The sequence below is a fragment of the Chlorocebus sabaeus genome, chromosome 21 (assembly GCF_047675955.1).
Source record: "Chlorocebus sabaeus isolate Y175 chromosome 21, mChlSab1.0.hap1, whole genome shotgun sequence".
NCBI lineage: Eukaryota > Metazoa > Chordata > Mammalia > Primates > Cercopithecidae > Chlorocebus > Chlorocebus sabaeus.
This window is the reverse complement of record NC_132924.1, coordinates 124,435,062-124,452,933: the sequence shown is the minus strand read 5'-3', so window position 1 is coordinate 124,452,933 and position 17,872 is coordinate 124,435,062. Positions and strand designations below refer to the sequence as shown.

The 17,872-nt window shown below is 51.7% G+C and overlaps 1 protein-coding gene across 2 annotated transcripts in view; it reads left to right on the top strand.

Moving 5' to 3' along the window:
• PRKAG2 (protein kinase AMP-activated non-catalytic subunit gamma 2) overlaps positions 1-17,872 on the top strand; it is a 323,168-nt gene that overhangs the window by 80,435 nt on the left and 224,861 nt on the right. For both annotated transcript variants that reach the window (XM_007983534.3, XM_073009507.1), the window contains exons 2-3: positions 9,187-9,258; positions 14,137-14,416. In XM_007983534.3, coding sequence (XP_007981725.2) covers positions 9,187-9,258; positions 14,137-14,416 — 352 coding nt within the window. The remainder of the gene's footprint in view (positions 1-9,186; positions 9,259-14,136; positions 14,417-17,872) is intronic.

The window sequence follows — 17,872 nt, the reverse complement described above, 5'->3', positions numbered from 1 at the left end:
GCAGAATTTCCCGTTCCGGAACCCTCTGTTTTCCCTCTTCAGGCCTGCTGCGGATTGGGGGAGGCCCACCCACATCATCCAGCATGATCTGCTTCACTTCAAGTCACTGATTGTAGATATTAACCACGTCTGCAAATACGCCCACGGCAGCCACCTGACTGGCGTTTGATTGAATCAGTGGGTGCTATGGCCTCGCCAGGCTGACACATCAAATTAGCCGTTACCAACTCCACAATGGGATGTGGTCAGTGGAGCCCAGCGCTCCCTGTCCCATAACATCCCCTCCCCTGTCCCCTGGCTGAGGCGTAGGGTGCCACCTGTGGAGACCACAGCTACTCTGGATGGAGGCGGCAACCTGCAGCCCAGGCCACAGCCTTGGAAGGGAGCTGGGAGGCTGCCTGCCGCTGGTCCTCAAGGAGGCGGCTGCATGGACCATGCAAACACGCCCCACACCTGCATGTCCTGGGGCCTCCTGGGTACTGGCCTCCTTCCTCATGAACTGTGAGCTGACCCAGATTCCTGTAACTTCCACCCAACCTGCGCCTCTAGGTAGTGCCCCTGCCCCCCACTCTCCCTCCTTCTGGGGGATCTCAGACAGGCTGGAAGAAGACAAGCGTGTGTGGTTAGCAGAGGCTGGACTCAACCTGGCCTGGGAGCAGCTGCCTGTAAGAGCCTGCCCTGGGGCCCTGAACTAGGAAGGGGCTCTCAGGAATCCCACAGCACAAGCCCTGAGGTCAGGACGGTTAGGATGGCCACCCCCAGCTGGTCAGAAGAGGCACTGCTGGCCCCTGCAGAGCATCCTCCACCACAACGTGAGGAGGCCAGTGGGGTCCCTCCAAACTTCCATGGAGCTCTGGTCAAGTAAAGGCTGCCCTGGGTGGGCAGGGAAAACCTCGGCTGGCCTTTGCACAAGAAGAGAGCCGGAGACTCCGGCAACAGCCACGCTGTGATCCTCTTTAGAACTGCTGTGCACACGCGATGAATCATCTTGGCTTTCACCTTGGGAAAGGGATAAAGACAGCTCTCTAATTATAAGGGGGCAGCCATTGTCTTTGCAGAAGCCTCTGAAACCCGATCTCAGGCCTTGGTTGAGTGTGAGCAACTGCCCTGGCTTCTGTGGGGAGCCACACGAGGGGCCTGGCTGCCCCGGTGATGATGCCTTTGTCGCTCCCCACGGCCTTCATCATCAGGCCCCAGTGTACCCTCGGCCAGCAGCCCTTGCCATCCCCAGCGCCATGGGGGCTCACACTGCGGGAATGGCCTTTGATCACATCCTCTGGTCTGGTTTCCCACCAGCCCATGATAAGAAGGATGATGGCCTCATTTTACACACTGGAAAGTGGAGGCTCCTGGATTTTCAAGGGCGCACTCCATATAAGACATGAATGCAGAACTGTGGGGAGGATCGAGGTCTCCTGGGCACTCTGGGCCAGGGATTCTGCAGCTATTTGGTTTTGAGCAAAAGGAGTTTCATGTCTGGTACTGATATGGAGCTAGGGAAGCCCCAGGTGGCCTCGGGCCAGATGAGGAACTGGGAATACGGTGGAGCAGGGGACTTACTCAAAGCCAGGGGAGGCTCAGGTTGCCAGACCGGGGTCCTTGGCCTTGTGGGGCGGGGAGGGGGAGCCCCGAGGTGGCTCTGGGAACCAGGACCACCAGGTGAAGGAGCCGGGGAGGAAGGGTGGCCGCAGAAGTGAAAAACAGTTGGATTTTTCTTTTGACATCAGGAAGTTGCTTAGGCTGCAGTGAGAAACTCTGTGTCCTCTGTGGAAAGTAAATGGCTCTGGAACTTCTCGGAGAGTGGAGCTTAGGCCTTCCCAGATTTGGCCACTGTCCCTCCCCTGCTGCCTGGTTCCAGTGATTCAATATTTGTTCCTTATTTTTCTGAGAGTGGTTATATAACACGAATGTTTTTCAAAGGCTCCAATTGACCTGGCTCTGGTCACCTCCTGCCACCCATCAGTACCAAGAATTGCCCGTTTGGTGGTTTTGGGGATTGCGCAAGGCCGGCCTGTCCGGAGACACCTCCCCTGTGCCTCCCAGCAGAGGGGCCTGCCAAGGCCATCACCACTTGTGGCGAGCTCCAGGCCACAGTCACCACTCAGCCATGGTCAGAGCCTATGGGCCACTCCCCGGGCAGTGACTGAGGGCAGGCAAGGTGGGCAGGACAGGGTCCAGGTGGGAACTACGGGCCTCGGGCCTGTAGCTGGAGATGCCACATGCAGTTGTCCCAGGGTCACTAAGCATCTGATAGAACCCGCCTAGCACTCGATCCCACAGCCCAGGCCCTTAGGATTGAGGGAGCTGAACAATCAGTTGAGAAACCTTAAGGGTTAGAACCTAAGAGGCATATCAAGACACATGTGAAGATGGAAAGGCAGAAATGCCGCTGGGTCCTGGCCATTCACCTAGATAGCATTGGGAAGGCAGCAGAGGAAGTTCCTTCCTTCCCCCGCAGTGCAGGCCCCAAGACTCTACCCAAAGGCCCTGTGGCTCTGAGAGCGGTGGAGAGTCTTTGGTCATTTGAGAGTAGGAGGAAATTGTTTTGATGATGAAGATAGGAGGTGAGAACGTGCATCTTATTCTGAATCTAGTGGGGTTCCTTTACAATGTTCCTGATCTCACCTATTGTTGTCCAGTTCGGCGGGTAAAAACAGAGAATGTGTGAGCTAAAAGGCGTCTTCACAGGTTCTCTAGTTCAACCCTCTCATTTGACAGATGAAAAGTTGAAGTCCAGACATGCCCAAGATGCCCCAGATCACAGATCACAGAGCTGGGGCTCCGGCTCAGCCCCCGGCTCCCTCCCTGCTGCAGGCTGTGTTCTCGCAGGCTTGAGGGACATGGGGGCTTGAATATGCCAGGGAGGGGCCCTGGCCTCGGCGGACACACGGCCCAGCAGCTCCAGATGGTGCTCTCTGTGCTGGGGTCCACTCAGCAGGAGCGGAGAATGCAAACCATCCTCGATGTGTTGCTTCCTCAGTCGGAATCAAACAGGAATGTTGTATCATGATCCTGATATTTTAAACCTCAAGTTTACCCTGAGGTGGGGGCCATTGTGGGCCCCTGCCACTGGCAGCCTTTCTATTTGTCCTGTATTTGCACTCTTGTCTGTCTTCTTTCTGGGGTATCCCAGCTGCATCAACAAAGGAGTTCTGTAAGACAAAACATCAGAAACGCTGGAAGGTCAGAACTGCATCTGATCGATACACACTTAGCACCTGCTGTCAGGGCTAAGATGTGAGTAAAACCGTCCCCATCCTTCAAGAATACACAAATTAGTTGATTGCAAACATTAGGAAGTCTATTATCCTATGGGGAAATATTGGGATAAGTAGGGGACCGGGGGCAGGAGGAGCTGTATATGACTCCAAAATGTGGATAGTGCAAGAACGCGAGTGATTGCATTTGGTGGTGGCATTTTTTAGACTTTCCTCTTCCTTGCAACACAGCATGAGTTACTTTTAGTTAAGAAGAACTTGAAGAGAAAGTTAGTATGGTAAGCTGTCTGGGGAATGAATCACAGGACTATACAAATCCTTATGTATCCTTCCTTCCTTCCCCTGAGGTCGCACTGTGCCAAGGATACTTGTTTTAGGAAGAAAAGCTCTCTTTTTATAGCCTCTGATACCAAATTGTTTTTCTGTTACTGGAACCGAGCCACTCCAAGGAGGTGGTGGAGTTTCATAGAAAGAGTTCTGAGCTGGGAATAGGTGGACCTGGTTACAGGACATGCCTTCTACTGTCTGATTCTCTGGCATTGGGCAAATGACTTAACCTCTCTGACCCTCAGTATCTTCATCTATAATCGGGGATGATACCACTTTTCTTTCCCACTTGTATGGGTTGCTGTAAGGGCCAAATGAGGCAACAGTTGGGAGATTTCAGAAGGACATACTAATGTCAGATTAATGATGGCTCTGTTGTTAATAGCTCACTTTTTTTGTGATAGACTTTTGGTTTTTGCCTGGATTTCTAAGGTGGTGAGATGGATAAATGAGTTGCTTTTAAGGTCAGCTTACATCTCAGGAATTCTCTAGATTTGGGGCTTTTCTCTTTGGTCCTGATGCTTTCCTGACAGGTGACTTTATCAGTCCAAATCCTGAAAATTCACTTTTTAATCTCCAACACATGTGGTTAAAGTCTAACTGACATTTTGTGCAGCAGATGAAAATCAGAGTGCTAAAGCTGTCTCTTGGCAGAAATCAGGACTTCAGCATCTCTTGGTACCTCAGCGTTGTCCCCTAAATATCCTCCCAGTCCTGTGAGGGCCTGAGTGGCTGGCGGACAGGAAGAGGAAGTGAAGGACTGGAATGGGAGTAGAGACCGGTAGTGGGAAGGCCCAAAGCTCTGGCAGGAGTTTTAAATTTAGAAATCACGGGAATGGGGCAAATCCAGGAGCTTGGGCCTTCTGGCATGTCACCTAAGAGGCCAGATCCTAAGTATTGTACACACCAAGACTCTAGTTGCCATAGTTGCAGTTAGAGATTTTCCCACACCGGCCCCAAGGTGCGTGATGTTTCCTGGTGAGCTCTGGTGATGAGAGCCAAGATTAGAACACTGGGACTTGCTGGGAGGTGGGATTGGGGGTGGGGAGCCTTCCAGCAAACCCTGCCATCTGTGCCAGGGGACTTCCCTGTCGGGCTGCATGACCAGGCAGGCACACACACCTGAGTCCAGCAGCCACGCAGCAGGCCACAATGTTGGGCCTGACTTGATGCTTTCATACTCACTCCGGCCTGAGACACCTGCCTGGGACCTGCCTCCACCACTCCGGGCAGCCGCCTGGGGCCCGTGGGCAGCCTGAGCTAGCAGCAAGCCCTGCGTCCTGCCCTCAGCTCTTTTACACCATCTTGACGTGAGTCCCTTTGAACCTCCTCAGCCTCAGTTGTTAGAGCAGGATGCTGCTTAGGGTTGCATGAGGAGCAAGCGAGGATTTGTGAAAAAGCTTCTGCATGTGGAAACTGCTGTTGCTGAACGAATGTTAGAGGGTAATGAGAATTTGAAACCAGAGAGGAATGTGCTCATTAAAATGGGCGATAAGAGACCCACCCTGGTCCCTCGTCACTTCCTAGTAAATTGCAACTGCGTGTGGCCTGATCATTCACTGGCCCGGCGGCACAGACTCTGCGGCCCCCATGCTTGCTGCAGGCGCAAGAGGGTGCTTGGTCGGGGAGTTAATTCAGACACGTCTGGAACCTGCTGCCTGCCGGGTACAGTACAAGGCCAAGAATAGAGAGGTGGGTAGATTTCCTCTTGCCAGTGATGGATTCAAAGTCTAGTTAGAGAAATAAACTGATAGATGAGGATAATACGGGGTTATGAGTCCAGTAATAAAGGTGTGTCTGAAGTACTGTGGGACACAGTCTAGAGTAATAAGAGATAACTATTTCTGTCTGAGGGTGACTCTCAGCAAGAGAGTGTATTTGAATTGGGCTTTGCAGGACACATAGGAGTTTACTTTGTGAGCCAGGATTTGGGGGCACGGGGCAGGAAGAACAAGAGAAAGGAAACAGAGCTCAGAGGAAGGAAAGGGCTTGGGGTGTTTGGTGAATGGCACCAGGGTGGTTCCTGCATTGCTACGGGCTGGGCTTCACGCTGGGGGCTGGGGATGGGACTCTGGAGCTGTCCCTGAGTGGCTGAAGCGAAGTGGCAGCAGTTCACAGGAGGGGTGGCTGGTAGCCATGAACAGACGTGTCTGAGGAGTTAAGACAGCATTCCAGGTGGGATGTCCATGGATGCATAGCTGTGTTTAGAAAATGACAAACCCTCTGCCTGGGCTGTTGCTGAAAGGAGGAGACAGGAACAGAGAACATCAGAAATAAGGCTGCAGAGGTCAGCTCATCTGTGGGGCTTGGGTTGCAGTTTGCAGGGCTGGCTGGGAGCTCCTGACTGTGTCTGAGACTCCCGAGACTCCTCCATGGGAGGCACACGGCTCTCCATCTGGGCTATGGTGGAATTTCCAAATGCCCTCGCTGTACCAAGGCCAGTGCACGCTCCCCACGCTCCCCAGGTGATCTCAATGTGCAGCCAGGGCTGAGAACTTTGGAGATAAATACCACCAGAAAGGCTGAGTCTGAAATCTGCACACCTGAGATCTCACCGGCATGTCTCAGTCAGCCAGGCCTGGAGGCCATTGCCGAGGTGATGGTAGAGTCTAAGGCTGGGGCCTTAGCAGGAGGCTGACATGATGGGGCTCACCCTTTCAGGGGTCGCTCTTTAAGCACAGATTTGGAACACAGATCCAAACGGGTAAGGCTGAATGATTTGGACAATAATTGGGTGGCCCAAGAGGGAACTGGGTGAGAGTAGGTATAAGCCTGGACCCCGGGGGCAAGGACATGGAGAGAAGGGAGTGGGTTAAAAAAAAAAAAAAAAAAAAAGGTTAAGTAAAGAGAACACTACAGAAGGAAATGAAAGATGGAAATGAAAGAACACAAATAGATGAAAACACATCCTATGTTCATGGATTGGGAGGCAATATTGTTAAGAGGTCAAGACTACCCAAAGTGGTCTACAGATTCAGTGCAATCCCAATGGCATTTTTCCCCAAAAATAGAATAATTATCCTAAAATTCACATGGAATCTTAAGGGACCCTAAATAGGCAAAATAATCTTGAAAAAAAGAAGAACAAAGTTGGAGGTCTCACATTTCCCAATTTTAAACTTACTGTAAGGCCACGATAATCAAAACAGTGTGATACTACCAAAAAAATAGGCACATAGACCAATGGAATGGAATGGAGAGCCCAGAAATAAACCCTCAGAGATATAGTCAAATGACTTTCCATAGTCATGCCAAGACTATTCAATGGGGGAAAGGACCATCTTTTCAACAAGTAGTGCCAAGAAAAGTGGATATCTACATGCAAAAGAATGAAATTGGACCCTTATGTTTATACCATATACAAAAATTTACATAGATCAAAGACCTAAATATAAGAGCTAAAACCATAAAATATAAAACTCATAGAAGAAAACATAGGAGAAAATCTTCATGACACTGAATTTGGCAGTGATTTCTTGAATACAACACCAAAAGCACAGGCAACAAAAGGAAAATTAGATAAACCAAAGACTTCTGTACATCAAAGGACACAGTCAGCAGAGTAAAACACAAACCCACAGAATGGGGGAAAATAGTTGTAAGTCATGTGTCTGACAAGGGGTTAATAACCAGAATATATAAAGAATTCCTACAAGTCAACCATAATCAACCCAATTAAAAAATGGGCAAAGAAGTTGAATAGACATTTCTCCAAACAAGACAGACAAATGGCCTGAATAGACATTTCTCCAAAGATGATACACAAATGGCCAATAAGCAGATGAAAAGATGTTCAACATCACTAGTTATCCAAGAAATGCAACTCAAAACCATAATGAGACATGAACTCACACCCACTTAAGATGGCTATCAGAAAACAAAGACCAAAGATAACAAGTGTTGGTGAGGGTGTGGAGAAATTGAAACCCTGTGTACTGTGGGTGGGAAAGTAAAATGGGGTAGCTGCTGCAGAAAACAGTTTAGTGGCTCCTCAAAAAATTAACAGTAGGATGACCTGATGTCCAGCAGTTTCACTTCTGGGGATAAATGAAAAGAATTGAAAGCAAGGTCCTGAAGAGATATTTTTACACCTGTTATATTGGTTTGCTAGGCTGCCATAGCAAAGCACTACAGATTAGGTGGGGTGGCTTAAACAACAGAAATGTGTTTTCTCATGATTCTGGAGGCTAGAAGTCTAAGATCAAAGTGTCGGCAGGGTTGGTTTTTCTGGGGCCCCTCTCTTTGGGTTGGTGGCTGTCTTCTCCCTGTGTTTCCATGTGTGGTCTCTGTCTTGTAGGTGCCTGTGTCCTAATCTCTTCCTGGAAGGACACCAGTCATATTGGACCAGGACCCACCTGAATGACCTCATTTTAAATTAATTGCCTCTTTAAAGACCTTATCTCCAAATACAGTCACATTCTGAGGTCCTGGGGATCAGGACTTCAACATATGGAGTTTTTTGGTGGGAAGGGAGACACTAATTCATATCATAACACTCATACTCATAGCAGCGTTATTCACAGTAGACAAAAGGTAGAAGCAACCCAAATGTCCATCAACTGATGAATGCATAAGCAGAATGTGATCTACTCATACAATGGAACATTATTCAGCCTTCGAAAGGAAGGGAACTGTGGCACACACTACCACGGGGAGGAGCCTTGAAGACATTATGCTAAGTGTAATCAGACAGTCACAAAAGGACATATATTGTCTGATTCTACTTATATGAGGTACCTAGAGTGGTCAGATTCAAAGACATAGGAAGTATCTCTTTGCACTGGGGGGAGGAGGATGGGGAGTTAGTGTTTGATGGGGACAGCGTTTTGGTTTGGGAAGATGGAAAGGTTCTAGAGATGATGGTGGTGACGACTACGCAGCAATGTGAATGTTCTTCCTGCCACCAAACCGCACACTTAAAATGATTAAGATGGCAAATATTATGTTATGTGTATTTTACTGCAACTAAAAACTTTAAAAAAAAAAAAAAGAGAAAGGTTAGGGATGCAGCTCTGCTCGATTTGAGGATGGCTGGGCGGGTTTCCGCCTGGTGTGGAGGCGTTCACAAGGCAAGATTCAAGAGGAAGAAGGGGCAGGGCTGTTTCAGACGCAATGAGTGTGTGGTGAGCTACTTTCCCTCAATCTGTTTTAGACTCTGTTTTGGCCACGATGTCATTAGACTCTGCTGATAGTTTTGCCTCAGCCGCCACCCTAGTGTCACCCTCCCCATCCCTGTCCCATCATCTTCCCAGGCAGACACATGGTTCTGGACCCATGTTCCGTGCTGTAGGGTAAAATCATGTCTGTCAGCAGAACAGTCTGAGACGGGGCTCTCCTCCCTCCACCCTTTCTGCCTGCCTGCCTGTCTCCTTTAGTCCCAGCCATTTCTTCTTTCTTCCTTCCCTGGGGTGATAGGTCATCTCTGCTACTGGAAGTTTGACTGCACATTCTGGAAGCAAATGTGCATGGTGGTCAGGGGCTTTGGGGGCTGCGTGTGGCTAACACATCCACGTCCACGTCCCTTTATGGTGGATTTGGAGAATAAGGACTCAGGAAGGTGGAGGTGACACCCACAGAGTTCCGTGCAGCCCCTGGGTCCGAGGGCCACTGTCACTGACCACGTGCTCTCTGTCCACCCTAGGACCTGAGCTCCTTCGCCATGCCGCTCCTGGACGGAGACCTGGAGGGTTCCGGAAAGCATTCCTCTCGAAAGGTAAGGCCTCCTTTCCAGAAGTTGCTCACAGCTCACTTGAGGTGCCACGGAGGCAGGCAGAGCCTGAGACCACTTCCACCTGTGTGTTCACCCACACGCCCACCTGCCTGCCCGCTTGCATGCCTGGCCATAGCCGAGCCCATCCTGGGACAGCTCACCTACCATGGCCAAGCCTGGCGTATCAGCCGGGCTGTCCAACTGGAGAGCCTCCTGGGCTTCACTCCTTTTTCTTCTCCTTGCGTGGCACTGACTGTGGCCCACTAGACCCCCCCAATGTGGGCAGAGGCAGTGGAGGAAGATGAGCAATGAGCTAAGCCCGGTGGAAGGTATCGGTCCCTGCAGACCATCTGTGGTCTTTCGGCTGAACTCGACTGGCAGGACTTTGCCCTGCTGTCCACCAGCACCCACCCCCAGCGCTGGGCTCTCTCCTTCCACCTCGTGTTGCACCCTCTCTACACGCCTTTTTCTCTCCTTCCACTTTTCCTTTCCTCTCTTTAGCTCCTCGCTGTCCCTCCCCTACTGGTGAATTTCCCTCCCATTAGGAAACCAGTGTCTCAAGGAGGTTGTTGACTGTGTAGGGTCAGGTGGCCAAGAAAGAGTGTGGGGTGGGGTGGGGGCTCCGGAGAGGGAGGCACAGCATCAGGTGAGGGTCGAGGTGGCCATGGCAGGACACAGAGGTCCGGGCTTCTTGCAGGTTTCTCCTGCAGCCAGGAAGTAAGGGTGGGCGGGGGCCTGGTAGGGGACACGCTTCCTGGCATTCTGCCACCCACAGACCCCTCTGGCAGGTGACAGCGGACAGAGCTAGTGATCTGGGGGCTGCGTGCAGGGTCTAGGCATGGGTTCTGGGTGCCGGCCAGCCTGGGATGAGGGCAGGAGTTCCCATGCTGGAAAAAGCAAATCTCCTCTTTAATCATTTGAATTACACACAACTGAATCAAATTGGTGTCGGCCTGTAGGGCTGCCCCGCCCTTATTAGCAGCTCTTATGACCCATCCAGCAAAGACTGTCAGGGAATGGCCTTGAGCTTCTGGGCCAGCAGAGAGTGGAGTGGCAGGAAGGGGCCACCAAGCCCAAGCCCTGTGCAAGGCTGCAGGACCGGCCCCACAGGCGCCGGGTCATCTTCCTCCTGTTTGACTCTGCAAAACCCTGCTTTCCAGTGAAAACCTTGCATGGAAGATCTGAGACTGCGGAAGAGACATACAGGCCACAGCCTGGCCCTGGCCCCAGCTTCCTCTCCAGCAGCTACATGACAAATGGCCCCATAGGCAGAGCTCTGCTCCACAGACGCCTGAGTGCCTGCTCTCCATTAGCTCTGTGGAGCCAGGCACACACTTGGGAGTCTCGTCAATACCCGGGGAATCATCCGGTTGCATTCACCAACATATCATTTAGCTATAGCTTGCCCAAGAGCAAGGGCTGAGGCCCTGTCCCTGGTGGCTTCAGCCGGCGCCTGTTATCTGCACTGTCACACAGCCCACCCCAGCAGGCCTGTGCCTCCGCCTGGCTTTCCCACCGTCTGGGAGTGTGAGCTGGCCCCCGAGGCTTCCGGTGAGAGGGGTCAGACAGGGCCCAGCATCCACCATGCTCCGGCTATTTTCCAGGGACAGGACTAGCAAGGCTGCTTCCTAGGGCTCCCTCCTCAGCCCTGATCACTGGGCACCTGACTCCACTGGCCTGGATTCAGAATACAGAATGGAACCCCATTCAGAATAATCCTGGGATTCCCCTTGCCCATCATATATGGTTAAACTGGCCTTTCATGACCGGTTCTCCAGGGGCTCATGGCTCAACTTCCCCCATGACCCCCACCCTCATGGTGGCCCAAGTGAATGGCCCTCTGTCTCTGTGCTTCACACCCCTTCTCCTCTGTCTCTGGGCACTGGACGCATCCCCAGCCCTGTCATCGCCTCTCTGAAGCCCAGCTAGCTGTCAGGGCCTCCTCTGCGTTGGGGCCTATGTTGAGGGGCAGGTTTCAGCTCTGGGTCCTTTATCCATCTGCATGGTGCTTATGGTGCTTCGGTCTTGCAGGCACCCTGCAGGCTCTCCTGGGGCCCCAATCCCCTGTGTGTCTCTGTTTCCCTGTAGGAATGGACGTTTGCATTGTCTTGGCCCTCTGCCCCAGCTCCCCAGCAAGCTCGCTCTGCGGTACACAGCACATCCATGCACCAAGTCCGGGCTCACCTTTCCAGCAGCTCCAAAATCCCGCCCCTCCCTCCGGTCCTCCCATGTGGCCTCGGCTCCTCTTCTGGTTCGTACCCTCCAGGCTGCTGTCATGATTGTCACAGCCCTGGGAACGAAGCTTAGAGAACCAAGTTGTTGTCCACATTGCGGGAAACTGAGCTGTGACCAAACCCGGGCCTCTGCCCAGGACCAGCTTGTTGTATCACCCTGTGATAGGACCACCCTGGTCCCTGTGTGTATTGTTCCTATTGGCTTCTCTCAGCCCCCACCCCACCCTAGACCTGCACACACAGCACCCACCTCTTGAAGAAGAACCTTTTTTTTTTTGAGACAAGGTCTTGCTTTGTACCTAGGCTGGCTGGAGTGCAGTGGTGTCACCTTGCTCACTGCAACCTCCACCTCCACCTCCTGGGCTCAAGTGATCCTCCCACCTCAGCCACCTGAGTAGCTGGGACTACAGGCCACCACACCTGGCTAATTTTTGTATTTTTTGTAGAGACAGGGTTTTGCCATGTTGCCCAGGCTGGTCTCGAACTCCTGAGTTCAGGTGATCCACCCATCTTGGCCTCCGAAAGTGCTAGGATTACAGGTGTGAGCCACCACCCCCTGCCTGAAGAATCTCTTGTTTGTAAATTTATTCTCAGGATTTGTCCTGATTCCCATAGTTAGGTGGAATAGTGGCTAAATGGAATACTCTATAAACAAAGAATCTAAATGCTTTTCATAGTAAATGGTCACAAAAAAAAAATCAGCTGGGCGTGGTGGTGACACTTGTAATTCCAGCTACTCAGGAGGCTGAGGCAGGAGGATTGCTTGAGCCCGGGAGGTGGAGGTTGCAGTGAGCTGAGATTGCGCCACGGCACTGCTGCCTGAGCGACAGAGGGAGACCCTCCCTCAAAAACAAAAACAAAAAAAAGAACTACACAAAAAAATTTAAATTCAAATTTCTTTATAGCCAGGAGAGTTTGAGTTACAAGGTCCTACAGAACCACACTCTTCTTCCTGCCAGGCCCACTCAGGAAGGTGTCTGTGCCAGACCAAGCCCTGCACCTCCACGTGGCGGCGCCGGCTCTTTCGGCTGGAGAGGCCACTCAGGGAGGCTGTCTTGCGCAGGTCCACGCCACGGGCATCCTGTCCTCCCGGGTTCGCGGGCTCGGGGCTTGGGCCGCCCTCTAGTGGCGGAAGAACGTCCCCAGGCTGCAGTCCTGACCGCGCACCCCGAAGCGGGACAGAGAGACCCTGAAGTGGCACCAAGGCTGCCTGTGGGGTGTCCTGTGCTCCGTTTACAGCGCGCAGCATTTCCCACATCTGCCCTGGTCCTGGCACCCCGTGAGCCCTGCGGACGAGTTACCCGCCCTTCTTGCTTCTGAACTGGGTCATCTCTGAGGTCCTTTCCACTCCGTGTTGCTTGCAAGTTTCCCAAGTGGTAGGGCAAGAGCTGTTTACCACGCCCGTGTGCTTCCCGGCCTCACGTGGCTTCATCTGATGTTCAAGCAGCCCTCGAGGTGAAGGCATGACCGTCCTCATTTTACAGTTGAGGGAGCTGAGGCTCCGTGAGACCAAGTAACATGCCCAGGTTGGCTCAGCAGGTGGCAGAGCTGGGGCCAAATACAGGCACCCAGAGGGAGGGCACGAGCTCCTCCACGCACCCAGCAAGAACACGGCTGCGGGCACGTGGGATGTTTCTCAAAGTCTACTATGAGCTGTGTGCCTTGGCTTAAAGTTATGGGGTCTGATAATTTTTTAAGCCATGACTAGAATTTTAAATCGTCGGTGAAGTGAGTCTCAGAGGTGTTGGGCTTTGTTAACTTTCTTTCTTTCTTTTTTTGTTTTTTTGAAATGGAGTCTCATTCTGTTGCCCAGGCTGGAGTGCAATGGCGCCATCTTGGCTCACTGCAAACTCTGCCTCTGGGGTTCAAGAGATTCTCCTGCCTCAACCTCCTGAGTAGCTGGAATTACAGGCACCCACCACCACACCCAGCTAATTTTTTTTTTTTTTTTTTTTTTTTTGTATTTTTAGTAGAGATGGATTTCACCATGTTGGCCAGACTGGTTTCAAACTCCTGACCTCAGGTGATCCACCGCCTCAGCCTCCCAAAATGCTGGGATTACAGGCGTGAGCCACCGTACCTGGCCAGCTTTGTTAACTTTTCCCCGACTTCTGTCGGCAGCCTCAGTCTTTCAAATGCTGAAGCAGCTTAGAGGTGAAAAATTCGTCATCTCCTAGGACTGAGGTCTCAGGATGGAGTTCTAGGCCCCCTCTGTTCTGGAACATAGGGATCTCATAGGCAGGGAAGAGAACTGCAGTCCTGTGTGGTCAGACCTTGGATGGACGTGAGGTCTTGAGAGGTGAAGGCAGGCAGGCCAGTAATAAAGGAGGGAGATGCTCATTTTGAGCTCTGCTTCTCTTCCTCCCCTCGACCTCCTGGAAGCCCCTTCTAAGGAGTGGGACAGGATGGTTAATGGACCTGCAGGATGTGGTGCTGCCAGCCTGTGAGGGGTTGTCCTTGGGGCAGGTGCTACCTGCAGACCGTTCAGTGGCCACCTCTGTCGAAGAGCTGAGGGCTGTTTCTCGGGGAGGGTACTATGGGGGGCCTGCGTGGTGAGAGGGGACAATGATGAGAAGTTCCATACAGGACAGGAGGCAGCATGTCCGGAGCGTGGAGTGACTGCATCCATTCGTCTGTTTTTCTGCAGGTGGACAGCCCCTTTGGCCCGGGCAGCCCCTCCAAAGGGTTCTTCTCCAGAGGCCCCCAGCCCCGACCCTCCAGCCCCATGTCTGCACCGGTGAGGCCCAAGACCAGCCCCGGCTCTCCGAAAACCGTGTTCCCGTTCTCCTACCAGGAGTCCCCGCCGCGCTCCCCTCGACGCATGAGCTTCAGCGGGATCTTCCGCTCCTCCTCCAAAGAGTCTTCCCCCAACTCCAACCCTGCTACCTCGCCCGGGGGCATCAGGTTTTTCTCCCGCTCCAGAAAAAGTAAGACCTTGATGCTATTGTTTCAGGTGGGTGCTGGGATGCTGGGGGCCTGTTCTGCAGCCAAACATCCATGGTGGCACTGAAGCTGCCAGGTGGCTGTGAGCGGCTTGGTGCTGAGTGCCTGTGTCTCTCTTCCCACCGGCTCCCCACTAAACAAATCTCTCTCCAGAACATCAGTTTCCACCTGTCACTTTCTTCCTATGCCAGTCTATCAAAGCGTAATCCTTCTGGTCCGGCGTGGTTGTTGGGTTAACTGTAAATACCCCGATACTCACAGTACGGCTTGTATGGACAATCGGATGGCACACTTGCCTCCAGCCTTCTCTGGAGACTGCAGGCATGGAGCCAAGCTTAGGCCCTCACCCGGGGCCATGAGACCAGACTGTTTTGGTCAGCCCAGTATGGCTCCTGCTCTCCGTGGTTTGGCATTTGGGGGTTTGACTACACCTGTTTCTGGCAAATCCTGACTTTTTCTGTTTGGGGCTCTGGGCAGCAGGGAATGGAAGCTAGGAGGGATTTGCTGGAGAAACGGAAGAAGGAAATGTGAGTGTTTAAGAAAGAGTTCCGTAGGCTCATGAGTATTTGTGATCTAAGGATGAGGTATTTTCACTCGAGCACCGTCGATGATAATGTGAAATATACCACCAGCTGTAAAGTTTATGGCGTTTACTTTCTCCTTTCCTTTGTCTATTCTTTCCAATTCTTTCTACTGACTTAGAACATTTGTATTGGGGAAGATAGTGATGTGGAAAACAAATTTGTCCTTGGGCAACAAGAGGGGAATTTCAGTGTTTCTGACTTCAAACTCTTCCGTCAGGCAGTGTTGGCCGTAGGATGAGAAGCCAGGTCTCTGTCAGCCTCGCTTCTTCATCCACCACCTTGGAGGCGGAGGGGTTTGTGCGTCGTATTGTGTCTGAATGGAGCAGATCTATCTCTTGGACAGACTTTGTACTTTGTCTTTCTACGTAAAACAAATGAAGGTGCTCCTGCATGTGGACTGTGTGTGTGTTCTGGGGGGCAGGTCCTGACCATTCTCTGCACACACCCCTCAAGGCTGTGGGGTTGTCACAATTTCCTTTAAGTTTGTGCACTTTAGCCCTAGGATGCCCCTTTCTTCCCCCATCTCCCTCTATAAACATCATCTAGAGATGAGGGCTCAAATGCTGTGCAGAGGAAGGAAATCAGTCCTGGCCTGATGGGAAAGCTGGGTGAGGGTTCCACGTCACACAGGTGGGATTTGTTGAAGAGGAGGAGGGTGGATCCACAGTTTGCCTTGTTGGGGAACTTGCGATGTTGTGTAGATCGAAAGTGCTGGAATTGGTGGATGAAAAGACAGAATTCCTGCCTTCAAGGGCTCCTAGTCAGGGGCAAGCAGGCTTTAGAAGAAAGGATGAGATTGTCTCCATGGTGAGGCCTGTGCTAAGTTAGGACAGGGCAGGCTTGCTGAGCAGGGCAGACAGCAGCACAGGGAACCTGATGATTGGAAGGGTGCCCAGAGGAGTGTCGGAGCTGTGAGCTGGCTCCCATGGGAAGGGCCATCACCCTCTGCCTCTCTCTACATTGTTCTCCTGCACAGAGCCCTCCATGGGGGTGGGAGGAGAGGGCGAGAGGGAGGAGTGGGGAGAGAAGGAAGAGGGGCCCCTGCAGGCGGAGGGTCCCTTTCGGGAGCCCAGCAGTGGCACCAGGAGGTGCAGGAGAAGTTATCTGGTCCCCAGGGCCTAGGCTGCAGCTCAGTACAGCATTCGGTGGGAGGTTTGGTGCTGCCCACTGTCCAGCCTGGGAAATGGCCTGTTCTTTTAGAAACTGAGTCCAGAAAGATCTCCTCTTGAAACTATATCAATTTCTTAAAGTATTCCTCCTTTTCACTATCTTTCATTGTTATTTATGTTTAGATTTTCATCCTCTTTCAAATGTTTTCTTCCAGTAACTCACAGAATTGTAGACAGATAGGTAATCAAAGCTAGAAGGGACTGTAAGAAAACCATTTATGGGGAAAGGAAGCATATGCATATAATAATTTGAACACAGCATATATGGGGTGTGTGTGTGTATGTGTATGTGTTGGATTTGTATAGATGTATGTGTGTATGTATGTGCATGTATGTATGTAGGTACACACATATACCTTTTTATTTTTTTAAAGGACTTGCATAGGACTGCTAGCAGAAGCTTCTTTTTTTTTTTTTTTTGAGACGGAGTCTTGCTCTGTCACCCAGGCTGGAGTGCAGTGGCCGGATCTCAGCTCACTGCAAGCTCCGCCTCCCGGGTTTACGCCATTCTCCCGCCTCAGCCTCCCGAGTAGCTGGGACTACAGGTGCCCGCCACCTCACCCAGCTAGGTTTTTTTTTGTATTTTTTAGTAGAGACGGGGTTTCACTGTGTTAGCCAGGATGGTCTCGATCTCCTGACCTTGTGATCCGCCCGTCTCGGCCTCCCAAAGTGCTGGGATTACAGGCTTGAGCCATTGCGCCCGGCCTAGCAACAGCTTCTAAGTGAAGAATTAAGAGTGGATGGGTGGAAGGAAAATGTTGCTTTATCTGACATTCCAATTTTTTGAGACTATCTTCACTTGTTGGTAGTTAAAAGTGAATACATCCTGAAAAAAAAAAAGTCAAGCTCCTAGACCTAAGCTTTGGGCCAGTGGCAAGATGTGGAACAGAAGTTGTGGGTGTTGGTAGCAGCAGGAGAAAGAGAGCCACCAGGAATGCCTGGGGACAGCCAAGGCCCCGTGCTCAGGCTTAAGGGCTGGCTGGGGAAAGCTGAGATGTAGCAGGGCTTGGAGAAGGCATGGGGAGAACCTGCAGATGGCTGAGTGTGGAGGTTCAGGGTGGGAGGCGATGTTGCTCCATTTTGCATTGCTATAAAGGAGTACCTGAGGCTGGGTCATTTATAAAGAGAAGAGGTTTATTTGGCTCATGGTTCTGCAGGCTGCACAGAGGCATGGTGCCAACATCTGCTTCTGGGGAGGGCGCAGCCATCCGATGGGAGCCTCATGCCCACTGCACAGATAAAACCAATTCACCGAGACCATGGTGTTGTAGTAAAGTGTTTAATTAACATGAGGCCAGCCACATGGGAGATGGAGCCATCACTCAGGTCAGTCTCCCCAAAGGCTCAGAGCTTACGGTTTCTATGGGCAATGTGATGGGCTGGGGGCTAGGGAATGGGTGCTGCTGATTGGTGGGGGACGAGATCATAGTGGTGTAGAAACAGTCCTTCGGCACTGAGTCAGCCTCCAGGTGAGGGCCACAGGGTCAGTTGAGTCATGAGTCATGGGTCTGGGTAGGGTCCATTGGTTGCCAGAATTCAAGTCTAAAAAATTATCTCAAAAGACTAATCTTAAGTTTTAAATAGTGATGTTATCAACAGGAGCAACTAGGGATGTCACAAGTCTTGTGACCTCTGGCCCCATGACCCCAGAGCAGTAAGAGATCATAGAAACTGCACCTGCATGTCT